The sequence below is a fragment of the Apus apus genome, chromosome 1 (genome assembly GCF_020740795.1).
Source record: "Apus apus isolate bApuApu2 chromosome 1, bApuApu2.pri.cur, whole genome shotgun sequence".
NCBI lineage: Eukaryota > Metazoa > Chordata > Aves > Apodiformes > Apodidae > Apus > Apus apus.
The window spans coordinates 198380072-198400254 of record NC_067282.1 but is presented as its reverse complement, the minus strand read 5'-3'; the positions used below and the strand labels follow the sequence as shown (position 1 = coordinate 198400254).

General features: G+C 44.5%; 1 protein-coding gene across 3 annotated transcripts in view; it reads left to right on the top strand.

The window, feature by feature from the left end:
• Positions 1-573: 573 nt before the first annotated feature.
• The window catches only part of ELAPOR2 (endosome-lysosome associated apoptosis and autophagy regulator family member 2), a 99684-nt gene continuing 80074 nt past the window's right edge, over positions 574-20183 (top strand). For 2 of the 3 annotated variants that reach the window (XM_051641363.1, XM_051641353.1), the window contains exon 1: positions 574-835. In XM_051641363.1, the coding sequence (XP_051497323.1) occupies positions 725-835 (111 nt within the window). In that variant the 5' untranslated portion in view covers positions 574-724. The remainder of the gene's footprint in view (positions 836-20183) is intronic. The other variant, XM_051641369.1, reaches the window with a different exon arrangement.

Below are 20183 nucleotides of genomic sequence, written 5' to 3'. Positions count from 1 at the left end.
AAGCTGCTGCTCTCCCATCCCAGAAAGGAGGGTCGCTCTCATAGTCGGGCGAGGAGGCGAGTGGTCCAGCGCACATTCCACCGGGGGGAACCCCACCTTAAGAGGGGACACGGCCATCCTTAGCACCGGGGGAGCAGGGAGATGGGCGCTGCCATGCACAGGGATGGGGAGCGGAGGTACCAGCTGCCAAGCGAGGGATGCCGGGGATTGCGGGCCGGCATCCCGCAGGAGGGCCAGGGCAGGGGGATTTCACCCCTCCAGCGCCGCTCCCACCCCGGAGGCCGGGGAGGTCCCACCGGGGATGCTCCCCGGTAGAGCCGGGCGGTGCCTGCGGGGCTTCATCCCGGTGCCGCTCCCACCCTTTGGGGCTGGGGAGATACAACCGGGTGGGTGCTGCCGCGCTCCCGCTCGCCACGCCGGGGCTGGACGAGCCTTGGCAACATGCGCCTGCGCTGCCTGCCTTCCTCCCTCCTCCTCCTCCCCCTCCCGGCCCCTCCTCCCGGCTCTGGCGGTGCCGGCGGGGCCGGTGGGGCCGCTGCCGTCCGTGCCAGCCCCGGGGTTATGCCCTGCGCAGGGCCAGGGGCAGCCCGACCCGCCGGCCGCGGCCGGAGCAGGGAGGTCTCCAGCAGGAGCAGGGGGTGGTGAACCACCCCTTTCCGCCCTCTTTTCCCCCCATCCCTCTGGTGAAGGGGTGCGCGGTGGCTCCGCGGCGGGGGGGCGGAGGATGAGGATGCGGCGGGCCGGAGCGGAGCGGGGATACCCGGGCAGCGCCTGGGTGTGCTGCTGGCTGCTGGGCTGGCAGGCAGCCGCCCTGCAGCTGCCACCCTGCCAAGAGGTGAGATTTTCCCATTTTCCTCTTCCTCTGGGGTTTTGCCCATCCATAGAAAAGCGGAGGAAGGGGGGGGGGGGGAGGCGGGGAGGAGGGATGCACCGGTTCGGGTGAAGGGTGGCACCCCAGGAAGGGGGCTATTTCTGGTCGTTGCGGCTCCCCAGGGGCTGTTCGTGGGACGATAGAGGGGTTCGGACCCGCGGAAAGGACCCTTGGCTGCGGTGCTGCCGGGGGCTCTGCGGGGTGGCTGAGCTCCCCCGGACCGCGCGTGGAGAGGCCCCCTCAGCCGTCGGCCGCCAAGCCCCCATCTCCCGGTTTGTCACTGCTCCCTCCCGGTGCTAGCGGAGCCCTCCCCGCCAAACGAAGGGGTCTCGGCTGACCTCGCTGCTTTTCTAAAAACCGCGTTAAATCAGTGCAAAAGGGGGAAGAGTAAAGAGGGGGTTGGTGAAGCTGTCCCGGCTCCCCCGTCTCAGCCCGGGATATATCTAGGATGAGCTGAGTGTGTGACACGGGGAGAGAAAGTTTCTCCTACTGTCAAAAACCCGAAAGAGGAGGGAGCCGGTGTCCTGGGAGCAGGATCGCTCTGCAGGGCTGTGCGGGTGCGGGAGCTGGGGCTGCCGGACTGGGATTCCCGGCCCTGAGCCGCCGCCGGGTGGCCCAGAAGGAGCCCCGATGGAGAGGACCAAGGCGGAACCTCTGCTCTAGGCTTTCCATCCTCACTTCTCCATGGAGGTAGATCCTCTGTTACTTTTTTTTTAGGAGCAATTGGGTCTTTCCTGTTTTTTAAACGGAGCTGTAAGGGTGAGGAGGCTAGGTACCGCCTTCCCAAATGGATCTCTGTCGCTCGGGAACTGCTCTAGCAAGCAGAAACCTGCAAGTGTGTTGACAGCAGTCAGTTCTCTTTCTCCAACCCCTCCGAGGATGATCCAGGAACAGAGCTTCCTCACCTGTCTTACTGCAGGTGTACTGCTTAGCAAGAAATACTTTGTGTATATCCTCAGACTGGATTGGGGATGCACTGGTGAAGGGTCCTTTTCCATGCCTGGGGGTGGTTGCAGTGTGGGACTTCCTCGGCTGGGGGTGCAGAAACCCATGTGGGTTACCCTATAGTAAAAGAGGGCATTCCTGAGCTGGGGGATATTTCCTCTTTGCCTGTTGAATCTACTTTCTGTCTTCCAAGTAGCAGAGGCTCAGAGGGAGAGCTCAGTATTGCACTAGGGGCCATGTGGGATACCCAGATTGGTGACTGTTTCTCCTAAACGTTGGTCATCCTCAGAGTGTGGGATTTATGTAGCCACCTGCTTTGAATTAGCTATCTCCCTTTTCAGCTAGTGAAGGGAAACAGGACCTTCTAGAGCTGCTCTCATCCTAAAGTCTTTGCTTAAAATGATGAACCTCTGCAGGTGGTTAAAGGTGTCAGCTGAATCTCAGCAGAGGTGCCAAAGACATAGAGCTGGTATTTTGAACATTACATGCCAGACTTTAGGTGTGCAAATTTTTTTCCTGAGCCCCACTTCTCTGGCCCTTTGCATCTGGACATGAGTGCTTTTACTTTTTTTTCAGAGGGACGGACAATGTTCTTTTAAATTTGTTTCACTTGAATACTCTTTGAGACAGAGACAACCCTCACATGGTTAAAAAGCTGTGTGTTACTTGTACTGATGGGTGTTTGCAGCCATGCAACCATATGTTCCAGGGAATATAATTACAAACATGATTGGATAGAGAGGGGGGGGGGGGGAAAAAGCTTGTGAAGAATGAGGGTAGCAGATCAGCTGATTTACAGAAGGGAAGAACAAGTTAACAGTTGTAAAACATGGCTAATAATTGACTGTGATGTGTCAGGCTCAAAACTTTGCCATTTGCCCTAATTCAGCCTAATTTGAGTGATCTGGGTACGTTGCCATTGAAATCACAACAATGCCTGTTGTGATTGACCCTGGTTTGGACAGACTGAGGCAGGGATGAAGTCACAGCCTGTTAGAGGGTGTTGCAGTCCTTTGAAGACTTGGTAAAGGTTTTATTGTTTTATACCCAAAAGGACTGAGAAGCACAAGGTTTAAAGCACCGGCAGGTTGTTCATTTTGAAATCTATAGGGAATCTTTCCTTTAGCTGCAGTGTTGGTTTTTTTCCTCCTTCCTTGACAGTTTGCTTTTCTGTTTCATCACTGTTAAGGACAATATGGATATCTGCCTGTTTGTGAGATTTCTGTGCTGGTACAGCAGTTGGAGCAGTGGGATCTCTGGCTATGCCTGAGGCTGTGTGCTGCTCTGGTAACTCAGATAGTAAAAATAATAATGTATAGCAATGTCACTTCCCAGAAACCTTTTAGTCATTGTGTTCTTTCACTGGGGACTTGAGTAGTTCAAGCACAATGGATTTAGGAAAGGTGTGTTTGTGCTGCAAAGCAAATGTGCAAACAGCTTGAATGAATGTTCCCTTGAGTTTTTTGAGAAAATTGATACAGCCAAAAGCTTCTGACATCATAGTGTTTGCTCCAGGCTGTGATGTCCATTCACATATTGAGCTTTTGCTGAGCTATGTAATGCCAGCAGCTAGTTTGAAGGTGAGTGAGATGCAGTCAGGCTCTTGGCTTGGCTGGCCAGTGTACCTCTGGGGTGCAGAAGCTGGGGAGACCCACTGCTGTGTCCTGTTCTTCTGGTGACTTGGCAGCTTGAATTAAGAAAGTGGTAGAAGAATAACTGCTTGGTGAACACTTTCTGCTTATGCCAGTGGTGAACAGGGCATTCATACACATTTTTCATGCGTTGCATAAATTATGACTTTGAGTGGAGTTGATGACACCCATATTTCTCACTGTTATTAAATGCACATTCAGTTATTATGATGCAAATGATGAGATATTTGTGCCCACCCCCCTGCTTCTGCAGAGAGCATCTTTGCTACATCTTGCTTACCAGTGTTTGGTGCTTTTTCTAAACTTTCCAACTGAATGGGTCTTCTTTGGCTTCCCTTTAGAGATTTGTCCAAATCCAAACAAATTTTGATTTTAGGACATGTTTTAACTGATACTCAATCTAAATAGGTCTTTTCTTAATTTTGTTATGTCACTCTGTTGTTTTTGCAGCCATAAAAAATATCAGAATGACTCTTCTCTCACTTCCCATTCAGGTAAATTGTTTGCAAAGAGAGACATGGGTTATCTCAGCTGCTGGCAAAAATGTTGTCTTTGTTATACCTTGTTTGGCTCTCAGTTACTATGCAGGTTGAGAGCAAGGCCATATGTTTTTGATACAGATAATAAATGGGATTCTGCCATTTCTGTAGGCAGGTAAACCAGATATTGAATTATAAAGAGACTAAGTGAACAGAAAGGGTGATGCTAAATGCCTTCTATAAGGGAAAATGTTTTTTGTATTAGTCTGCTGGAATATTTCTATGTAAGATAAAAATTATAGAAGAAATTTATTTGGACAATGAAAAAAATCTTACATAGAATCACTTGCAAGACAAAGCCAAGGAAGTGTTAAGGAGGGAGGGGAAGCATGAGCTTGAAACTGGGCCAAGTCCAGTGGATTAAGTATGTTGAAATAACATCAGTTTTCATTATGAGAAAAGGTTAAAAAATGAGATGTGTCTAACTTAAGTGTGAAGTATTTTAATTATATTAGTATATTAAATCAGGATGCTTAGTACTAAGCTAAGCAGCCTGGGAAGCAAGGTGATGTTCTGTCTTTCCGTGTAAAGGATGGAGAGGAGAGATGTGTCAGTCTTGGAAGGACATTATGTAAGTCAGTGTGCCTGTCACCACATACACATGGCAGGAGTAACAGGGATGTCTGCCAGAAGGAATCTGAGTTTCTGAAACACTCCAGTCTTGTAAGTGAACTGTGTCTGCTTGGGAAAAGGGTTGGGGTCTTTGTGGATGGCTCTGTAGACACAGCCCAAGTGCTCATGGTGAAATAAGTATGATAGAAAAAAAAGAATAAAACACATAACAGTGTTTTTGTGCCTTATCATTAGTGCTGGGGAATCGTGAATGTAAGTTGTTTAACTGGTTAATAGGCATCCAGTGATCAGAGCAGAGGGTGGTGCTGTCAAAGTAAGAAGGGAATAACTTGAGGGAGGAAGAGAAGTAAGAAAATGCATTAATGCTCAGGGTAGAGGAAATTAATGAAATGCAAATCTTTAGGACAAGGTAGAAATAAAAAGGTTTTATGTGCACTTGAAAGGCTAAGTGTTAACACTGTTAAAAGATAATACTTCTTTATTTTCATGTAACTGTAAACAGCCCCTAGGACTTCTTGATCTATGGTATTAATTTAGTCTCTCTTGGTCTTAAAATCTCTGAAGGGTTTTGCTCATTGCTTAACATTTAGGAAGGAATTCTCCTTCTAAGTAGGTTCGCTCACTGTCCCTTATTGGTACCTTTGTTTCTTTCTCTGAAGCATCTGCACTGGCTATTTTGGCAACAAAGCAGGAGCTATCTATAAGAGCTACTGGTGTGATCCAGTGCTGCATTCCCTGATTTCTAAACACCCTGAAAGATCTTAGACTCTTAGTTTATGAACAGTTCATAGTCAGCAGAAGAGGCTGTGGAAAGATTCCTAAACCATATCAATTTTATCCCCTCTTGCTACGCAGACTTATGTCTGTGGGGTGAAAAGAGAAATGTACACCTCCCATTTGCCATGGTAATGGAGGGTCATAAAGATGAGGAAAGAGGAGCAAACCCCATGATGTAAAACTCCTGACACTAAAGTCGATAGAGTGGAAACAAGTGCACAGAAGGTGAGAAGATAGATGCTGACACACAGGTACTGCAGTAGAAAGCATCTCCACCATGGCACGGAGGCCGACCAAGGTGGAAAGTGGGGAGAAGCAGAGGAGAAAGTGGGGAGCAGTCAGAATTTGAAACCTGAGAGGGAAGACAAGTGCTGATGTAAAAACTTGAAAGTCAGCCATGGTCTTAATGATACAAGAATAAGAAAAATGAGGCACAGTGGAAACTGCTAAACAGACCATACATTTGAAAGAGTAGTAGACATTAAGCCTACACAAGATTGCATTTCTTCCACCATCAAACACCACTTGATACTTCAGGATGAGTATTTATCCTCTGTAAAAGAGCCTGTTATTTTATTTTATTTATTTTATTTTTTTTATTGTCTTATTTCCCTTCCCTCCCCTCCCTTCTTCTCCCCTCTCCTCTTCATTTTCCCCCTGCTTTGTTCCTCGTAGCTTGTGTAGATTTAGAGAGGGTGGGTGAGGACAGGAGCTCTGCTGGGATTCCTGGCACATCCATGCATGGTGCCAGTGAGGGCCATCAGTGACCTGGGTGCTGAGATGGGTGTACAAAGTGATTTGGGTTGTCAGATGCCTCCTCCAGGCCACATTTCCCACCTGGTGTTGGCTGGGAAAGCTTTAGCAGCATTACTGTGCATTAGTTTATGCTGGCTGATTACCTGGGTCGTAGATGCTGGAATTGCTTGAAGGGAAAGGGAAAGCCTTGCCTGCAAGTCTGACCCCATGCCCAGTGAAACTCTTGGCAGGGCTCACACCAGCTGCAGCAACCATGGGGCAGGGTTATCTGGACTTGAGGGGCTCACACACTGGGCAAGGGGGACAGGCCAGCAGACAAGGCTTTCCCTGTGTCATATGTGCAAGTTGCTATCAATGCTGGCTGAGGGAAGTAGCAAGTACCAGTTAAGTGCTAAAACATTAAAACTAAAAAAAAAAAAGTGGAGAGCAGGTAAGGGTTGGCAACAAGAAAGGCAGCCTTGAACCCATCATGCTGAAGATAGGAAAGAAACAGTGCTCAGGAACAGGTCAGGGAATAGGTCCCATGTGTCATAGAATCCCAGAATTGTTTGGAAGGGACCTTAAATATTACCTAGTTCAACACCTCCCCTGTTTGGGCAGGGACATCTTCCACTAGACCAGGTTTCTCCAAGCCCCATCCAACCTGCCTTTGAACACTGCCAGAGAGAGGGACATCCACAGCTTCTCTGGGCAACCTGTTCCAGTGTCTCACCACCCTCACAATGAAGAATTTCTTCCTAATGTCTAACCTAAATCTCCCCTCTTCCAGCTTAAAACCACTGCCCCTTGTCCTGTCACTACACACACTGGTAGAAAGTCCCTCCTCGGATTTCTTATAGCCCCTTCAGGTACTGGAAGGCCTCTGTAAGGTCTCCCTGGAGCCTTCTCCAGGCTGAACAGCCCCAGCTCTCTCAGCCTGTCTCCCAGACATTGCCAAGATCTTTCTAGGGGCTGCTACTCCAGAGGTCCCATGCTATTATCCAGCATGTCTGTGTCTTTCCTAACTCTCACATCTACTTGAAAGACATTGTCCCTCCCACTCCCCTTGGTAATATTTGAGCTGTTAATGTCAGACCTGAAAATCTGTTTAAGGTTTGGTTGCCGGTAGTGAAAGCATTTTGATTGTCAGTTTTTTGAAAGAGAAAATCTCAGATTTTGAAGAAAAGGAATAGTTAAAGCCTCCATTTTTTACAATCTCCTTTTTATTATTTATTTTTTTACAACCTCCTTTTAAAAAAATATGAAACAAAGCAAAACCCCAACAACTTTCACTTACAAAACTGTCTTATAATGACCGTGTTTCAGAAGTGTAGTGATGCTCTCTTTCATACAGGGCTAGACAGTAATAGCTCTATTCTTGGCCCAAGGGCTCACAGATGATTTAAGATGATCCAGGAGGACACGTGCAGCTGAGCTGCCAGTTCCCCTGTGCTGGTGCTGGCAATCTTGTCACCGTGTGCTGAGTCACAGCAAATGCTGATTCAGCTGAAAACTAACCTGCTAAGAAAAAAAAAAAAAAAAGGAAACAAAAAGGAAAAGGGTGAGTGTTCAGCTGGGTGACTTGTGCTTAGTCTTTGTGGGGGTAGAAGTAGTGCAGGAGGCTTTGGGACCCACCAAGCACAAGGCTGGTCTCCTCTTGGTTTAGCTGTAGAACATGAAATGATGGTTAGATGGAGCTAGCCTGGGTTTACACTGAGACAGGAGCAAATAGATTGTATTTCCTGATGTAGAAAGAAGAAAATGAGAGGTGTGTGTGTGTTGAAGGAGTGAAAGAACTGGGTTGTTGCTCTCCATTGTGGAGGTCTCTGCTCTGGCTTCAGAGATGCAAGTGCCCTCTGTGCCAGGAAAGGGGTATTTGCTGGCTGTAAGATATGTTTTCAATGAAAAAAACCACAACGTGATTTCAGATGACAGACTATTCCCAACTAGAAAATATATTTGACAGAGAATTTTTATTGCTACAAAGAGAGGGCAAATCACTCATCCCATTTTCCCTTGCTGGTATGGCATTAACCTCTCATATTTGTTAGTGTTTTATGGTAAAGAAATGCAACACATAACAGAGGTGGTTTGTGGTGATACTTGGAGATTATTGGAAAGTACCTACAAAAAATGACAGGAGCTTTATTATTTGGTGGTGAAAATGCTGGGAAGCTCAATTTTCTTTTAGATTTCATTCTACCTTAAAGGTACAAATATTTTCCAGAGATAATCCATAGAAAAGCAGCTCAGGGTTTTTGGGATAATTTAAAAGGGTATGCCCATCCTTCTGAGTAGAGGAGCATCAGGAGAAGAGATTCATGTAAGCAGGGGGAGGTGGTCCATGACACTGGACAGATCCCTGTCCCCTAGTTACCAGGGTAGACACAGCCAAAGGAGCTTTTTTTCTGTATAATAGTTGCCAATGTGAGTTACTGATATTAATCTTATAATCCAATATGATGAAAAAACCCCTGCTTTGAGGAAAGGGTAAGCTTTCCCTCTGAGGTTGGAACTGACCTAAACATGTAATGAATATGGGCATAAAATTGAAATTCATGAGATAACCAAGTTAGAGGAAGAAGCTATGGGGAGTGCAAAACCTGAAGATGCCATTAACATAATTGCTGCTGGCTTGATATTGATAAAGTACAGTATACATCAAGTAGTAGATGAATCAGTGTCTGAATTGATCGTACTGTCCCAGAAAACTGAAATGCACTGAGGTGTCAGCTTCTAGCAGCAAACCCAAGGATAAAGGCAATTCCGATCTCAGCTGTTGACTCTTTCAGTGTTAATTTCCCACAGTGTTTCTTGTGGTGTGTGAAATCCTTCTGGTTTTGTTCTTGCTCTCTGAAGTTTCTCAAAGGAGGGTTTGCACACAGGCCAGCCATGTTTTATACACGTGTAGGGTTGGTGCTGCATCTTTGAGAGACACGTCAGAAATGGGTGACTGCTGATTTTTCCAAGGCTTTTATATCCATTGCTCCCTCCTGCTGGTAGGTCAACAATGCTGATCAAATGCTGCTTGTTTCTGGTTGGCTGCTTTTTATCTTCAGCTTTGTGGTTCCTTAAAAGCAAATGGAGAAAGAGAAAGATTTCCCAAGACAGTTCTTTTCTACTCTCTTTTGTTTGGTCTTATTTAATCCAATTTTTTAAAAAATCAGACTTCTCTTGAAAGGAAAGAAACAGAGGCCCTAACCAGACTCCTTCACAGCAGGGTTTATGCTTGCATGGAGGGAATAGGAGCTGATGTGCATGACAGGGGTGCTGGGGAGAAGCTGCTCAGTAGAATTGGAGAGGAGAAACAATTGAGCTCTTCATGCTGCACCCTTCTTGGCAGGCACCTGCCCTGCAGACCTGCTGATGAGCAGCTTGTCTTGCCTTGTGATGCAGGTCAACTGTCCTGGTTAGTAAGGTAGTGACTGTTTCCCTTAGAGCTGCTCAGGTAGCAGCTGAGCCCTGGCAAACTGTCTCCTCTTCTAGAAGACCAGGCAGGGTGACTGTCAATTAAGGCCTGTTTTTGATGCTGAATATTCACCAGGACTCTGAATAGCTGTGATGGATGATCAGATTCCCATTCACCCTAGCTAAGAGGAGCCATAATGTAAAAAAGAATCAATTCCCATATCTTTTTAATTGGAGGTATTTTTAACTGCACTTAAAGCCAACCTACTTAAATGTTTGCTGGCTTTTCTGAAGAGTCATTGCTTTTTGGTTACACCTTTTAAATAAAAAAAAAAGAACCTGGATTGTGTTATTGCCCGTTGTGATACTGTCCTGCTAGTGTTTTGAGCTGTCTTGCTAAACCAGGGAAAATTGCCTTAAAGCCTCATGATGGGGTTATGCAGCAATCACAGCTTTCATTGAAAAAAGGGGAAAAGAAAAGGTAAGTGACCTCCTCAGTATAGCAGAGAAGAGTTGGAAAATGTGAACCTTGAAAAGCAAGAATCTGGAAAGTTAAATTAACCGGAGCTAAGTTGCATAGTGTTTTCAGGTCCTGTGGCACTTAAATGAGTCATATGAGTTTGATGGACTGGAAGCAATGATGCCTCATTCAAGTTTTTGGGGGGCTGTGCTTTGAAAGCACAGTTTGGTTAACAAACTTTACCATTATTCCACTTTAGCACTTACACTGTAGATAGTCTGATGGGGAGACCCAGTGGCACCTCATTGGGCACCACAAATGCTGGAAATAAAGGCAAATGACTGGGGCAATATCCTGCTTTCATAGGCAGTCTCTAGCCTGCTAAACATGACAAGCCCAAAGACTTCTGGTGCTTGAACTGTCCAAACAACCCCCAGGTTTGTCAGTGTGCTCCCTGGCGTGGATTTGCCCATGAAAGCCAACCCAGGGTGGGACATGATAGCTGAAGCTGTGAATGAACTCCCACAGTAGTTGTCCAGTTAGACAATAAAAAGGCAGTTTAGTCATGGGGTGGCTATAGCTGAGTGCAGTTTTTTGAATACTGTAAGGCATGTAGGAAGGCACGTAGTACACTTGTAGTTCCTCAGGACAGCAGAAAATCAGTGTGAACAGAAAACTTGCCCCAGTGAGCCATGTGTAGTCCAAGCATGAGATCCTGGTGTTGTGGAAGTGGCTGAGCACTGGGTAGAATCAACATTTCATACCATGAAAAGGACTTATCCCACTTTTAACTGTACAAGTTAGGCTTCTAGTTGAGTTGTCAAGATGGAGACAATCACCCTTCAAGACTAATGTTTCCCATCCCAAAAGGGTGTTGTGATTTTTCTGCTGAATGTGCCCATTTTCTTCCATTGACTACAGCAGGACTCTGGCTTATGTCAGGTCAACTATGCTCAACTTTTAGTTCTCTGAAGTAAAAGAAAATTAATCTGGACCCATGAATGGAATTAATCTCCACTACAATTGAGTTGCATTAAGCTGTTACACGAGCTATAAGGTTGCTTTGCAGTGCTCTGTGAGCTGCAGTGGTGAAGGTGTTTTGCCAAGGCTGGGACATGGCAGTGGTGGAGCAAGGCCTCTGCAATGACCTAATTACACTGGAGAAGGGACCTAAATCTTTGCCTCTGAGCTTGCTGAATTTAAATGGAAACACAGCAGGAACTCAGCCTTGGCCCTTAGTTCTGGAGAGCTATCTGTGAATAAAGGGTTTTATTGTTTTGCTTTGTAGCAGCTTCCTACCAAAGGTGCGTTATCTCACTGCACAGTCCCTTCCTATCCAGGGAATAATTAACATCAAGCTCATGCCAGTATAAATTTCTGTCTATGATACATGCAGGATGAAACCTTACATGTGAGCTTGCATGTAATGATCAGCTTGTAATTTATTGTAACTGTTTGTCAAATGGGCTAGACCTTGTATTTGGGTTTAATTTCCTTGTGCAAAAAGGCAGGTGGCTGCTTACAATGTGCACAATTGCAGGCTGAGTTCATTACCTGGGCAGGAAAACCAGCTAAAAATGCATTTCTTTCTTCATGTCATTGACTGGATCATATCTCACGGGCGTAATCAATAGCAGGCAACAGCTCAGGAACCCTGGCTGAGCAAAACTCTCTACTCTGTCTTGTTCTGCCTTTCCTGAGGGCTGATAAGTCACTGCTGATTGATCTGGCTGATCCAGCCCCCGTGATCACCATACCCTGCCCTTTGAGGAGGGTAAATGGTGCTGCAGCCAAAGCTCTGCTGTCACACCCAGGCTCCTACTTATACATCTACCCAGCCTTGGTCCTATGTGAGAGGGAAGCTTGTAGATCCAGGCACCAGGTGGCTGCTGGAAATGCTAACAAATTTGGATTTGTAGCTGCCTAAAAAGCTGCCTTAGCCTGATGGGGAAATCTAGACTTCAGAAGAAGTATGCACTAAGCAGGGCTTGGCTAGACTCTGCTACTGGAGATAATTTTGTCTGGGATTAGAAGAGTCTATAAGATGAACAGAGGTGATGGCTGAGTTAAATCCAAGATGCGTTTTCTCCATCGTTTTTTTAGCTCAGGTTGCTTTGGGCTGCTAGCTTGTCCTTGGTTTTATTTATTAGTTATTCTTGCAGTGAAAATGGACTCTGTGGGCTTGGAGGCAACCCAAGAGGGCAATGTTGGATGAAGCTTCCTCATAAGAATCTACGGTTACATATTTTTCTTGTCAGGTTGTGATTTAAGGTCTGGCTTTGTTCAATGAACAGGGTTATTTCAGACACATAATAGAGTTAAGCACTCAAAAAGGGCATGGTCTCTCTTGACACAAGTGATTACAAGTCAGGCACAAGTTCCTGAGCTAAATCTCCCAAATGTGACCTCCCTCTGATGTTATAGATGTCATCAGTCTCTTTTTTTTTTTTTTTTTTTTTTCTTCCTGTTTTCCAAAATATTGAATGTTCATAAAAAAACATGCATCACTCCCAAAGTTCAGTATCGATGAAGATTCAGCTAAAAAAATGCAAAAATGTCTTATTTGCTATGGGTTGTTTCCCCCCCCGGTTTGAAAATATTCAGCCATCTGGTCAGCAAACAAATAGAATGCTGCATGATATTGGCAACAAAGTGTACACTGAAAAACAACTAATGTGAGAAAGAAAATGTTCACAGTCTTTCTGTAGTCTGGTGGGTTTTGGTTTTGCAATTTTTTCCCCACACAGAAAACTCCTGAGTTAAATTTGTATTTGTAAAAAGCAGAATCTGGTCATAATCTTCACAGAAGTAAATGCTTTGGTAAAGCCTAAAGTCAATAAAATATTTCTATTTTTACTTCCCTCCAAGGATTAATTAGGCTCAGTGAAAGAAGTACACCTTTCCTCATTATCAGAATCCTTACTTTGTAATCTATGTGAGGGTAACCAAGTCCTGGTTATAAACATATTTTCTGTCAGTGTGACATCTTTGGTTAAAATTCTATTGTGAGGAAATTAAGCAAGTTCTAGTGTAAATCATTTGTATTGACAGAGAAATTACTAATACCTGTTGCTGTTGTCACTCTTCTTTTGGGAACTATACATGCTGGTAGAGGAGCCTTTGTGTTGGGGTTATTCCATTCTACTTTGAAGGTTTATTTCACTGTATCTCTCTTCATCTGTACCTAAACCTCAGCATCCAAGGGAGTCAGGCTCTGAAAGGGAAAAGCTGAGCTCAGAATTGAGCCAGATTCATCCATCCCCATGGCTGGAGTGAGGAACACACCCAAAGCATGCAGACCTGGATCAACAAGTGCTGAGGAAATGAGGGTTGGGCTTTTCCCAGCTGTACCCTGCTCTGCCCTGTCCGAGCCAAATAGCCAGGGGATATTTTTTTGGGTAGTAACACCTCTTGGAAGAGAAAGGGAAATGTGGAGCAAATGCCTTTGGTAGGAAATTGTAGAGGAGGTGATAGGGCAAAAAAATTATACAAGATCAGACGAGCAAGCACCACCCAGACTTCCCTTTAATAGCAGTGTTGTTCCTTTTCTAATGTTTTTCTGCTGCCTAGAGCCATATGAAACACTCACACACCTAATGGAAACTGATAACTGACAGCAGAGGGGCAGGAGGAAAACTGCAAAATGCTCGTGCATGTGCCTAGCTTTAAGCCTATGAATAATTCCACTGAAGGTTGAAAAACGATGCCTTATTTAAGATGAAGTTCATGCTTAAATACCATGCTGGATTAAGGTCAGGGAATTCTGTGGATTGCCAAGGGTGAGTACTCTGATATAAGGGAGATATGTTATTGAATTTAAACCTTTTTCTTCCAGGAAACAAGATTTTCCATTAGGTGCAGTGTTGAAAATGCTGCATTGACTGTTGTTCTTTAAAAATACTTTAATGTTAAGTCAGTTTGATGCTGATTTCACGCTGTCTTTTGTGGGTTTTCATAAAAATACCTCTTTCATTCTATATACAGTCAGCAGACTTTTTAAGACTAACTGATGATGTCTTTTTATATGCTTTAAAAAATTTAATTGGCATAGCAGATTGGACAGGGTGCTGCTGTGGGACTCTGCTACTGGAGAGGAAATGCTATGGAATGAGCCACATTGATTCCTCAGATGGTTAAATTTGGCCATAGTTCAGGTCCTCACTGGATTAAAGTGGACAACTTGTAAAATCGTATTACCTTTATATTGCTCCACATTAACCTGCTGGGAGCCCAGTGGGGATGAGACAGGTGGTTTGGTGATAGTTTGTGATCTGAATCCTTGAAGATGTATTTTTTCCTGTGGACTCTGTAACTGCAGAAGTTAAATTTGGTTCAGAGCAGTGGCTTGGTGAGGTAGTGGCTGTATGAAAGGAGAAGCACAGGCTCTGTGATGCCCTTGCACATGCCCAAAAATGTTTATGTTGCTCTAAATGGTTCACTCAGATTGGAGGAGCCTTGTAGATAAATACACTATAATATTTATCCTAATGTTTGCTCCGTCTCATTTTTCTCAAGTACATGGAGATATTTTTCCCACTGAAATTATCAACTCAGGTCCTCATCTAAAGTAAGCTATTTTACCCTATGCAGCTGCTTTATGCCTAATGTAGTTCTAGTTTTTGGACTTTACACTGTCTCAAAAGCACCTGAAGTGAGGTTTTTGCTGTGTCCTTTATTTTGAGAATATAAAAAAGGACCAAATTTATCATCTTGTCTTGCATCTGATACAGAAAGGACATGACAAGGCATGACAAGAAGTGGGTTCACTTGGCTAGTGCTTGAGGAACTGCTGAAATTGGGCAGAGAGTTGGTGTAGGTGTTCAGAAGAAGGGCAAAAGACAGAAATAAAAAGCAAGAAGTTATTCTGGGGCATGGAAAGCTGAATACCCAAGGGAAGCCTTTGGAAAGCTTGTACCTCAGTTGAGTGGAGGCTGCCTGAGGCCGAGATCTGTTCATTGGGCATGAAGCACCAACCATATGGTTGCTGTCCATCTAAGGTCTGGAACCTCCTGCTGGCCTTGACTCCTTCACAAACAAAAGCTCAGCAGTTTTCCATGTGGCTTTAATGCATCTGTTGGGATGCTGCAGCTACCTTAGGTAATTGCCTACTTGCTTCTGGGCTATTAAACAGGTGTACCCTGAACTCTTTTTGTGCGGATTGCCTTCTTAATAGGCAACAGTCAGCAATATCTGTGCTCAAAAAAATAGTGTCTCTGCTTTTCATTTGCAAGTCTTAAGCCTTGAATAGCTGGGAATAAAACATCAAGGTTGAAAAGGAGGAGGAATGAATAAAATCCAGCATATTAAAGGTTATAATTAGAACTCTGATCAACTTCGATATTGTCAGGCCTTCTCAACTGTAATAAATGTGTAGCTCTGAATAAAAAGCCTAACCATATTTGCAGTGAAACATGAATCTTGTTCTTGGAGAATGCTTTGGCTTATTACTCAGTGTGTGTGAATTAGAGGATGCTGTGCTGAGATCCTGTGGGTGGCTTTATCTAGTGTCCATATGCACGCGGTGTTTGCATAAGAGATACTGTATAGTTGATGTTTGTGAATAACAGGCACTAAAATTTACTTTCCTGAAAACAAAGGTTGGTTTGTGTGTATGGAAGTGACCTTGTGCAAACAGTTCTCTGCTGGTGTGTTAGTGCTACTCTGTTAAGTGTGGTATAGGGCAGGCAAGGGGCACCTGTCCAGCTGGGGACCATCCATCCTGATGGCACCACAGCACACAGGCTATGCCTGAGCACCTGCCATCTCCAAGCACTTTGAGGAACATCTTCCATCACTACCCAAAGCTTTCCTTGCTGCAGGGAAGGCAGGTGAGTGTCATGATGTGGGTGGTCTTGGAAGACCCTTCAGTAGCCAGCATGGACATCACCTCTTGGCTGAAGTGAGATGTGGAAACTCCTGGTAAATGTAGCATGTTTAATCAATGTGTCCTTGTTTCCTCTGCAAGGCTGCTTCTTTGCTTTGTTTTCTGACTGCTGAACACCAAACAACAAAACATGAGGATTTAGTGAGCTTTCTCCTTTATGGCTCTGTATGCAGAAATTTATGGCAGTGGGGGAGGGAAAATGCTATCAAATCAAAAGTGTGAGGCACTACAGCTCTTTTTTTATTGATATATGAGTGGATATGGAATAGATTCGCAGTAGTTAACAAAGCAAATCCTTCAGCTGTGGTTAGGGTGCTTAAATATTGATAGTTAAAAAGCTGTAGCCCATTAATTCTGGTTTTTATGGGCCTGCATAGGATTGTGAATATTGGCATTAAACCTGACATTTTTTCCTTAAGCCTAACTTCTCTGTTAATGCTTCATCTTTCAAGCTAGTTAGCTTTGATATTGCAGATTGAAACCCTGAGAGCCTGCTTCAGGACTGGTCTTTCTGGGTTGAGGTGAAGATGTGCTCGTTACCACTGTGACCCTGTTCTCTGTCACAAACTGAAGACCTGAAGACCTCTTGTCACAAACAAAAACAAGTGAAAAAAAGCATGTTATTTTAAAACATTTACATTGAATTTTGAGATAGGGCTTCATGCTTTGGAAGAGGCAAGAAAAGGCATTAGCTTTGAAAAGGCTGGAAACGGTGGGAACTGGTAACTCCTCGAGAAGTTGATTTTTGCTGGGCAGAAGCAAAGTGAAATGAGGCCGTGGGGTGAATAGTAGCAGGGTAGTGTGGAATAATCACAGATGTGCTGCTAGAGATCACAGAATCACACGGAATCACAGAATCCTAGGGGTTGGAAGTGACCTCGAAAGATCATCTAGTCCAACCCCCCTGCCAGAGCAGGGTCACCCAGAGCACATCACACAGGAACGTGTCCAGGTGGGTTTTGAATGTCTCCAGAGAAGGAGACTCCACAACCTCTCTGGGCAGCCTGTTCCAGGTCTCTGACAGTGAGATAGTGAAAGTATCAAGGAAGAAGTTTAACCATGTATCAAGTTGTGTGTCTATTAAGCTTAGAATATTACCTGGGCATTTAACTGCTTGTATTGAGTGAGACTTATAACAAGGAAAAGGACCCCACAACATAACAAACAAACCACAAAAACAACCCTTCATGAATAACCCTCATGAATAAACTAAAATTTTCTTGTCATGAATGGTAAAAAACTATTGGAATGAAAAAAGAAGTCATTCTCCGTTTGACAAACTATTTTGCTGTAAATATAAGAATTATGAAAGCTCATCTAAAGTTTATTGCAGTTAGTAGAAAAATATCAATTCTATTGAACTGCTTAAACCTGTCCAAATGTTACTGGTGGGTGACTAAAAAACTGGATGACTCAATAACATTAGGACAATGAAGACAGATATATTTATAAACAACCTTTTCCACTAAGATTTTTCAGTTTTATCTTTAATCTGACCATTTTTTTCAGAAGATGCAGGATCTCACTGAAAAAAATATGACTTCCTGATCACCCTTGTCTGAAATCTTTTGAGAAACAGCCAAGATTGGCAGGTCAATTTGTTAGGTTTTGAGACTGAAAGGTTAAAAACCCCACAGCCCAAATCCTGAGTTTCTCGATTTGTCAGAAATGTCCTCCTGATCACTGGGAGAGCCTGGCAGTTTGGAGGGACACCTGGAATCAAAGCAGGGTTCTCCACCTTTCTGCTGACACTTGCCTTGATTTAAATCTTTATTTCTGTATTAGACCTCTAAGTCTGTGCTACAGGCCTTGCAGGAAATTTGGGTGTCATAGGAGGGAAACACTGAGGAGCAGGGAAGTCTTGAGTCCTTCTCCCAAGCTGTGGAGCCTGACTAGATGGGGGTTCCTCACCACAGCCCTTTCTTCTGAAGGCTCGACCTAGGTGTGAACATGGATGTAATGTCATGTTCAAACTTGCCCACTTTGTGGGCTCAGTTGTAACTTGCCAGTGGGAACTGTGGGTCCTTATACAGTGTGGCTCTTCAGGTTTCATTACCTCACTCAGCAGGTCCCACATCCCTTCTGCTCTTGTGAGAAAGGAACGTGATGGCTGCACTGCAGAAAGGGAAGTGATGTGATCAGAAGAATCATTAGGATTTTTTCTTTGGTTGTGGAGTTGACTTCAGCTTGTGTAAATTACCTCAAAGAACTCTCTGAGAAGAAAGGCTTGTGAATTGAGATGGAGGCACTGTTATTAAGGTGTAAAGCAAGCTTTCAAAGCAGTGTTTGAAAGGTCAGCCACTTCTGCCTGTTCAGAATTAAATGGTCAGGTTTTATCTTAAAGAAAACCCCAATCTGAATGAACATGTGCCAACAGCATGGTTTTTAAGAATCTGAGTTATTTGGCTTCTTTAATGTGTGAAATGCAGTGAGATTCATCTCTCTGAGTGGTGCTTCTCCAATGGGCAACACTGCCATCTCCAACCTGTATCCCACCCTGTCCCATACTAAGTCCACCTTCTGCATGTGCTTGTTGACCACACAAGAAGTCCCACCACGTAGATGGCTGAAATTGGATGAAGTGGATCCATTCCTCTTCTGCTGGTGTTCGTCCAGCAATGATGTTGGACAGTGGCAGAGTGAGAGAGCTGAGAAGTGGTGTCTTAGAGCTGTATGAAGGCTGTGATATGTGGGCACTGTGTGAACGCATTCAAGAGCATGCTTTGACTCCTGGAGAGCCAAAACTGGGGCTGTGTGAACAGACTTGAGGCTTGTCCCCTGGCTCTGTCCTTTCACTGGGTGGTGGTGTTGCCATGCTGTGCTGAAGGATTTAATATTTGCTTTCCAAGATCCCTTCTGTTAGGGACCTTCACTGACACACTTCTGGGGAGAAAACTGGGAAGTGAGAGGAGCTGGGCCAGAGCAAATTCATTTCCATAGAGGTTAATTTTCAAAAGGGAAGGCACTGAACTCTCCTTTGGGGTCTTTTAATATTTGTAGAGCTTTATGAGGATGAAAGGCTGTGTAAGTGCTTGGTGTTACAGTTCATAGAGACAGCAGATGAGATGCTTCTGCTACCCTGTAGTGAGCTGATGTGCTGCTGACAAGTCTATCATGACTAAAGTCTGGCTGGGGCTTACTGCATTCAGCATCTTTTGACAAAGGGTGTGGAGTTTTAAAGAGTTTTGTGGGACAGTTGTGACAAAATGATCAGACCAATTTCTTTGCTCCACACCAAAGATGATGCTGTAGCTGACCTCCAAAGCAGTTGCTATTTAAAGCTAAAACTGGTAAAATCTGGCTTTACAATCAAGTCCAATGTGGCATTTAGACTGCAAAACCCTTAGAGAAAGGTCCTCAGGATCAGGAAGATCCAGACCCTCAGTGGTTTAAGCATTATAACTGGATGAGTGTGTGTCAGAAATACACAGGGTTGGAGCTGGCAATCCTGAAAGGCAACTTCAGGTTAGCAAAGGTTAGCAAAATATTACATGTGTTCCACGGACTGGAAAGAAAAAGAATTAAATGTGTGGTGAAACACTGATAGGTGAGAATTGGGTACATGTCCTGGCAGAGGCAGGGGTTGAAGAGTAGAATGAGGTGGGGATGAGTAATGCAGCCCATTGCAGCAGCTGAACTGGTCCCTCATCCTGGAGACTGGCCGGACTGTTTCCCCCCCCCCCATTATATAAATTTATATAATGTACTAACTTATGATATATATAACAAATAAATCAAGTTACACGAATAGGCTCATGCATAGTAGGTTCATGCACTTCTCCTAACTAGGCAGCTCCTTATGTTTTCCTGCTCATAAAATTTCCTTGTATTAATGCAATGAATCTTGTTGGACACAGCCAACAACTCAGGATGGGAGCATTCTTGGCATCTTTGATTTGGCTTGATTATTGTGGATTTTTAATGATGGGACAAAATGACATCTTCAGTCCTGGGGACAGGAGGGGGAAGGCTCTTACAAAGGATTTGATGTTGGTCTGGTTTAGTTTCCCTTGAAATGGGTGGAATTCTTGCTACTGATGGGTGGACTTAGACTGGTGTCTGAAAGTCTTATCCTTGTTTTTTCATCTGTTGTTGTGACATATCCTGAAGGTTTCTGAAACTTTAGTGTGAAAGTCTGCAGCCAGGTGAGAGCCTGGGTTGGAGCCATGAAATGGGGCCTTAGAGATGGGGTTGTCTGGTGGTGATGTGACTGAGCACTGTTTCCCAATGGACTGGAGCTGCTTGCAGTCAACAGGCCAATGTACCAAGGGGTACAAGCAAAGATGGTCAATTTTTGGCCTGTAGGTCTAAACCAAGTATCTTATGGCAAGTTTGTAAT